The sequence below is a fragment of the Protobothrops mucrosquamatus genome, unplaced genomic scaffold, assembly GCF_001527695.2.
Source record: "Protobothrops mucrosquamatus isolate PMUCROS unplaced genomic scaffold, P.Mucros_1.0 scaffold305, whole genome shotgun sequence".
In the NCBI taxonomy this organism is placed as follows: Eukaryota; Metazoa; Chordata; class Lepidosauria; order Squamata; family Viperidae; genus Protobothrops; species Protobothrops mucrosquamatus.
Genome location: NW_015386647.1, coordinates 483,515 through 490,987, shown reverse-complemented (window position 1 = coordinate 490,987; position 7,473 = coordinate 483,515). Strand labels below are relative to the sequence as shown.

Below are 7,473 nucleotides of genomic sequence, written 5' to 3'. Positions count from 1 at the left end.
CAGTAGTGGAACGGACTGGTTGGCTCAGTTATAGTTTATGTGAATTTCCTCTGGTGCTATTGCTTAGGAGTGAGCTTATTAAATACACATGTATACTACTTTATCTGTTAACAGTAGCCCGACTTCAGTTTGAACTTCTAGGAAAAAAGAAGCTATTTCCCTCGATTTCCCAGGACTTACTGTATCAAAAATTAGCATGCACCGGAATCTGGCAAGAATCAGTCAACTATGTGAAGCCGAGCTCTGCATTTTCTAGCTGCTTAAATTGCAATCAGGATATGCTGTGACTAAAAGATTTATGATTGGCAACAAACTGAAGTCTAGGCTGGTGACCCAGGTTCACCATTTGGGAAAGAGCTTTATTTTTAAAAATGATTATACAATACACAATTGGACAGCAAAGTCAGGATATGAGCAGGAAAAATATTCAGACCTAATAGGAAAAGGGACTGACACTGCCTTTCCTCTTTGACTTATCCTCATGATTACTAAATCCAAATTTATCTCCCCCTTTCCTTTAGAGCAAAACCGATTTTACCTTTACATCCAGAATGTTCAAAGCAATCTACAAACTGTATTCATTTATTTAATGTACTTCAAGCCTTTGTAAGGCTCTGTGAATTTAACTGTGACTCTTCTGTGAAGGCTGTCATGGCATCAGATCTAATGACAACAGTCCAGTAGAAATGCAGGGACAAGAGGGATTGTGGTGGAAATCATGTCCAGCGGTTTCTTCAACTGGTCTGTATATGTGGAGTTGAGATCAGGATAAAGCAAAATGGGACCACCGCTCTCAAACCCCCACTCTAACCCTACAAAACAAATCTCAAATCTTTGCAAAGGCGGATAAGGCACTTACACCAGTTGATAAATCCCTAGAAATGAAACTCTGAAAGACTTTATCTGCTCCCCTCCCCTTTTCTACAGGGACCAAGACTGAGAACTGCTCCTGTTTGGGAGCTGCTTAGAGCATCTTCAGAGTAATGGAGAGCTCCCCAGTTGAAAAAGCACAATGGATCCACCAGACTGTAGATGACATCCATTACTGAGGACAGCAATGAACTTTTGGTACCCCCAACCAATGTAGATATACAAAACCACCAGATATTGCTAGTGGCGTATCTGCAGAGCAATGAAAGGGAATTGCACAATCTGTTGCAACCTCTGAATTGTGCAGGAGTATTGTGTTGATAATCTTGGGCAAGTCCAATCTCATTATCCAATCAATTCTAGCATTTCTTCCTGATCGACTATTTTCTCCCGAGGCTTTCCGGCCAGTTTGCCTCTTGTCACTTCAACAGCATCAATCTTCTCCCAACCCGAAAAGGAAACAGGGTGGACCGCTGTTAATTGGCAGAGAAGGGGGAAGTGCAGATCAAAATCCAAATTAACCACACACACAAACCTCAGAAGCCCTCACATGTGCAGAGGCTTCTTCAGAATCAAATTCTGAATTAAAGACATGCTCTCCACACAAAGGACTAGTCAGACCCAAGAGTCCCAGCCAAATCAAATTACTTCGCCGTTTCTGGGAGGTTTCTTATAATAGTATCACTTTATCTTCAGGGACAAATTGCCTTTGGTTCATTTAAACATTTGAATCCATTTAGAGGGAACACACTAATTGAAAGCATTTAAATAAAATGACAATAAAAAAACCAGTTGGGCTTTAAAATGCTTTTCCAGATATATTAGGAAAGGGCCACAGCAAAATTGATTCAAATTCAACCACATTATAAAAAAGAGAGTCTATTCCTTTGAGCTTTTTCCAGGTTTCACATGTCACTGTGAAATTATCAAACCCGGGGTTCTCTGGAGGACAATCTGCTTACATTTCCAAGCCTATCAAAATTGCTGCTTTATATAGACCTAGTTCTCACAGTAATACACTACTTCCGTGCCCTCCTATATATAAAAAAGCAAGAAAATAAAGACTTGGGCAGAAAATCTGCCATGTGCTAAGGCAGTGGTTGTCAACCTTTTTAATGCCGCGACCCCCAACCGGTCGTAAGTCGAGGACTAAACCGGTCGTAAGTCGAGGACTAAACCGGTCATAAGTCGAGGACTACCCAACCGGTCGTAAGTCGAGGACTTTCCCTGCCTGGGAGCGCCGCACATGCGTGGTTCCGCCCCCTGCGCCGGCCGAGGTGTAGCTGGCAAGCGGCAGAGACGGAGCAGGCCGACCACCAGCTGGCCCAGCTCAAGGGAGGTACGGCACCCACCGGAAAAGGGTGAAAAAATGGCGGACAGCCTTGCTTGGCGACCCCTGTGAAATGGTCGATCGACCCCAAATGGGGTCGCGACCCATAGGTTGAGAACCGCTGTGCTAAGGAGTCTCTGGCGCTGCCAATTCCTTTCTGCTGTTTTTTACCTAGGTAGCAATATCAACTGTGCGCTCTGAGGGAATCTTTGTCCCTCTAGTATTTGAATCTCTGGATATTATGCAAATCTGCAGAAATAAATAAACCCCCCAGAGGCAAGGGACTTAATCCCTAGTACAGGGGTAGGCAACCTTGGCTCTTTAATGACTTGTGGACTTCAATACCCAGAATTCCTGAACCAGCCATGCTGACTCAGGAATTCTGGGAGTTGAAGTCCACGAGTCATAAAAGAGCCAAGGTTGCCTACCCCGAGGATCTTACAAATAAATTCTAACGTCGGATGTTAGAGCCCCCTATACAGACGTATTCTCCAAGTTCGTTTCTACAAACATTCGTATTCATGTATTTACACCCTCCCCCCCTTGACAGTTTTTCGGTTTTATGGAACAGTAATCTTTTTAGAGTGTACTTATCGTAAGGATAGGTTATAAGTCAAATATAAGGGGGGGGTTATCTGAACAGGCAGCTGAAGAGAATAGCAAAGCCTGGGGACCACATTTGTCCTCAAGCAGGTATGTTTCCTTGAGACAAACAGGCAAAATCCAGAGAGATCAGTTCTAAGACTCAAGAAGCACACAGGCTCCTCAAGACAGCTCGGAAAGAAGTCCTACTTTCAATATCAATCCAACAAAAAAAAAGTAAACAACCTCAAAGCATTACAGTGAGCATAGACTAAGATTGCAAAGACATTTGTCACAACACTAGGAGATTCCGGCCAAAACATTTAAGATAGGGATTTGGGTTCTAGAAAAGGTGAATTGAAGATAGCCATGCAAACGAGGTGCCACTCAGTTTTACAGTTCATTAAAATACATTCCTTAGCTGGAGTAGTCCAAGTCGTCATAAGAGTACTAATACCAAGTGGGCAACTTTTCACATTCCAGTTGTTATATAAACTCAGGAGCTTCCACCAGCAGAGACAATGGTGAGGGCTACTGTACTTAGTGATTTATTTTAGTAGTATTCTGCTGGCCATATATTCCTCACCTATGCATAAAAGCAAGGTTTCCCAACCTTGGCTGGAGGATTCTGGGAGTTGACATCTACACATCTTAAAGTTGACAAGATTGGAAAACAAGATTGTTTATGCTAAGCCCTGGAATGAAAAGGGGATGTCGGCTGTTAAAGTGTGGATTTTTTTATATATATATATATATATTAGGTTTCCACATCAGGGAGATCTGTTTATGTAATATATTTTTATTAAATATAGATGGGAAAGTTTATAACTGTTTGCAGACCTGTTATGTGAGGGGAGGAGAATATATCAGATTTTTGATATATTTGTCAGCATTCCGCGGGGTGGATTTTTTAATGTTTAATATTAGTTGTCAATGATGTATTCAATATCTGTTTTTTCCCTACACACATGGTTTTTGTTGTTTGTTTGTTTTCTCTTTTTCTTTGTTTTGTATTTTATCTTTGAAGGTAAGAAATAAATATGTAAAAAAAAGATTGGAAAACAGGGTATATGGGAGACTGAGAGGCAATTGCAAAAATACGTCACATACCTCGGGATTGAAGGATGTGGCTTACTAAATCAAAGCCTTCCTTGGCACTGGAGAGTTGCAAGGCACCAGACTGCAGATCTTCCAGAACAGACTGGGCTGTGTCAAAACTGTCGTTCATAGTTGTGATGATAACACCTGTGGGTCCCCTTTTTACCCAACCACTGCAATAGAGCCCTGAAAAACATAATGCCCAACCAGGCAATTGAGATCCAATGCTTTGTTTTGAACAGATCCAAGCAATGGCCACGAATCTGCAGTGACTTCTTGTGGTACATTCATTCAAAGTCTCCTGCTAATGCCAGGGAGAAGATATATACTTGCGCTATCCATTCAAGACCAATACAAGATGAAGTCTGGAAAAGCTCAATTCTTCTTCTTTTTTTTTTAGTGGATAGCATAGGCGTGCATATGTAATCAGAGTCCCAATAATTCACGCTGACCATTCATTGCTCAGCCTTGGAGCTGAACTGTCTGATTCCCCATTGTCTTTTATCACACCAATTTGTTCTATGGGGCACAGCACGAGTTCTACTAACCTGGTGCCCCAAGAACTCTGCCTGAATTGTTGGGAATAACACCTTGCTTGCTGTCAAAGGGTACTGCGGGATCAATTGGAAGGCTTTTGTATCCAATGCTGCTAAAAACCAGGCCAGACCTTAGTTCCTCGATCTCTCCAGTGGGAACTGCTTTCACAGCATCCCCTGCAGCCTGCATAGTCCAGGAACAGGAAAACAGAGAAGAACAATGTTAGAATGACCACCCTATAAACCAGTTGCACGATCAGGTATCCCCATGGTTCAAACAGCATTCGAGGAAGTGTGAATGGGACGGGAGCCCACCTTAAGATGCTATGGAGTCTAATAACAGCAAAAAAAAATAGCTGCAAATCAGTTCTTAGTCAATTCTCTTCCTAGATGTTGGTTGGGTAATCAGCTTTCTTACCAGGACAGCCTCCTATCACAGGCATCAATACAAAACAAACAAGAGTTCTTTCCACAGTGCTACACAGAACATGAATCCTTGGAGACACATATAGTGGCTTACTGAAAGCCTACCTTTTAAGCAGAGAGCAGGCAGTTACCCTGATTCTTCTAAGTAGAGTGGGAAAATAAAACTATATTTAACTTATTGCTAAAAGTGGGGAAGTTGTTGCCAACCTTAAAGGGATAAATTAAGGACAGGGGGAGAGTTAAGAGGATTGAAGGGCCAGAAAGGAAAAGCTTTGAGATCGTACTTCCAACCTGTTGACAGCTAACTGGATCGCTCTTGCTCTCTTTCCATCCATGGTGGGCAACACTTCCAGTGGACTGCGCTGAAACTTCAGTCTCCACTCTTTGGATGCGGAAGCCCAGCGGCCACCCACCTCCTCTGGCGGTTCTTCCAGAGCTGTTTTGATCATCAGCTCAGTCAGGCGCTTCTTTGGTCTTGGGAGGTCTGAAAGTTACAAAAGTATTGGGAAACAAGGGATTTTTCCAGGGGACGGAGTTTGCCCCTGTGCGATGCTGAAAAGAATAACCTGGAAAAAAAACCTGATTGTCAGCTGTCACCTCATGCTTGCGCTTCACAACCATTCAGTATCAGCTGCCATGAACTCAAGGGGGGCTTCATAGGAAGCAGGGGGATGCTTTGAGGGGAAACGAAACTTCACCGTATTTTCACTGCGAGATGGGCTTCAAGGTCAAACCAGCTGGGAATGGAACACAGCTGCATACCAAACCTACATCTGAAGTGGCCATTCTAAAAACCTCTTGTCTGAATTTGATTGGACATGGGAGGCAGTGATGGGAGGCAAGCAAGGGAGGGAAAAATTAGGTTTGGGGATTTTGGCGCACGAGTTCTGGCGACGCATTACTGTAATTTACATTACTTTTAGTAAACTTTGCTTTTCTCAACAAATGGAGTTAAGGATCGTTCTTACTTAAGAAGTTCAAGCTGAGGCAGGTCTGACACTGATTTTCATTCTCTCTCTCTCTCACACACACACACTCACTTTCTTTTCTTATGTTATTTTTGGTGTGTTTTTTAATGTCACTTTTTAAACTTTCCCTGTTGTCCTCTTCCCGCCACTTTTCCTTTTGTGTTGCAATTTTGTATTTTAACTTTTTGATTGTTGAAACTTAATGAATTTTTTTTGTTTGTTTAAAAAGAAATGCTTGTGGTGAAGTTAGAGTTGGCTTGACTGGCAATGTGAATGTGTGCATTTATTTGCAGAAGATTCCGTGTTNTCCTAGAATGTTTATTTAAGATTGCAGCCTACAATCTCGGGGGATATGTCTGCATAAGAGGTTCAAGCAAAGATGTTTGTAAGCATAAGTACATAAATGTGGGAGGGGGGGAACTGTCAAAAAGCCAAAATACCTTGTCATTAGAAAAATCTCACATGAATAGCATTCCTATCCAATATTCAGTTTATATTCCCCCCCCCTTATCTGAACAGGCAGCTGAAGAGAATAGCAAAGCCTGGGGACCACATTTGTCCTCAAGCAGGTATGTTTCCTTGAGACAAACAGGCAAAATCCAGAGAGATCAGTTCTAAGACTCAAGAAGCACACAGGCTCCTCAAGACAGCTCGGAAAGAAGTCCTACTTTCAATATCAATCCAACAAAAAAAAAGGAAACAACCTCAAAGCATTACAGTGAGCATAGACTAAGATTGCAAAGACATTTGTCACAACACTAGGAGATTCCGGCCAAAACATTTAAGATAGGGATTTGGGTTCTAGAAAAGGTGAATTGAAGATAGCCATGCAAACGTGGTGCCACTCAGTTTTACAGTTCATTAAAATACATTCCTTAGCTGGAGTAGTCCAAGTTGTCATAAGAGTACTAATACAAAGTGGGCAACTTTTCACATTCCAGTTGTTATATAAACTCAGGAGCTTCCACCAGCAGAGACAATGGTGAGGGCTACTTAGTGATTTATTTTAGTAGTATTCTGCTGGCCATATATTCCTCACCTATGCATAAAAGCAAGGTTTCCCAATCTTGGCTGAAGGATTCTGGGAGTTGACATCTACACATCTTAAAGTTGACAAGATTGGAAAACAAGATTGTTTATGCTAAGCCCTGGAATGAAAAGGGGATGTCGGCTGTTAAAGTGTGGATTTTTATCAGGGAGATCTGTTTATGTAATATATTTTTATTAAATATAGATGGGAAAGTTTATAACTTTTTGCAGACCTGTTATGTGAGGGGAGGAGAATATATCAGATTTTTGATATATTTGTCAGCATTCCGTGGGGTGGATTTTTTAATGTTTAATATTATTTATTTATTTATTTATTTATTTATTTATTTATTTATTTATTTATTTATTTATTTATTTATATATATATATATATATATATATATATATATATATATATATATATATATATATATATATATTTGGATTTATATCCCGCCCTTCTCCCGTAGGACTCAGGGCGGCTGACAATCAAATTAAAATACATATATAACAATACAAGTTTAAAATTAATTAAAAGGAATATTTAAATATTTGTCAAATTTAAAATATAATTAAAACCCCTCTAAAAGTTGCCCTAGGCCAGTCCTGCAAGCTGGAATAGCCAAGTCTTGAG

General features: G+C 40.9%; 1 protein-coding gene across 1 annotated transcript in view; it reads right to left on the bottom strand.

Moving 5' to 3' along the window:
• Nucleotides 1-378: 378 nt before the first annotated feature.
• FDXR (ferredoxin reductase) overlaps nt 379-7,473 on the bottom strand; it is a 36,721-nt gene continuing 29,626 nt past the window's right edge. Inside the window, exons 10-12 of the mRNA XM_029283980.1 lie at nt 4,429-4,600; nt 3,893-4,066; nt 379-1,343 (exon numbers count right to left, since the gene is read on the bottom strand). Of these exons, the coding sequence (XP_029139813.1) occupies nt 1,216-1,343; nt 3,893-4,066; nt 4,429-4,600 (474 nt within the window). The 3' untranslated portion in view covers nt 379-1,215. The remainder of the gene's footprint in view (nt 1,344-3,892; nt 4,067-4,428; nt 4,601-7,473) is intronic.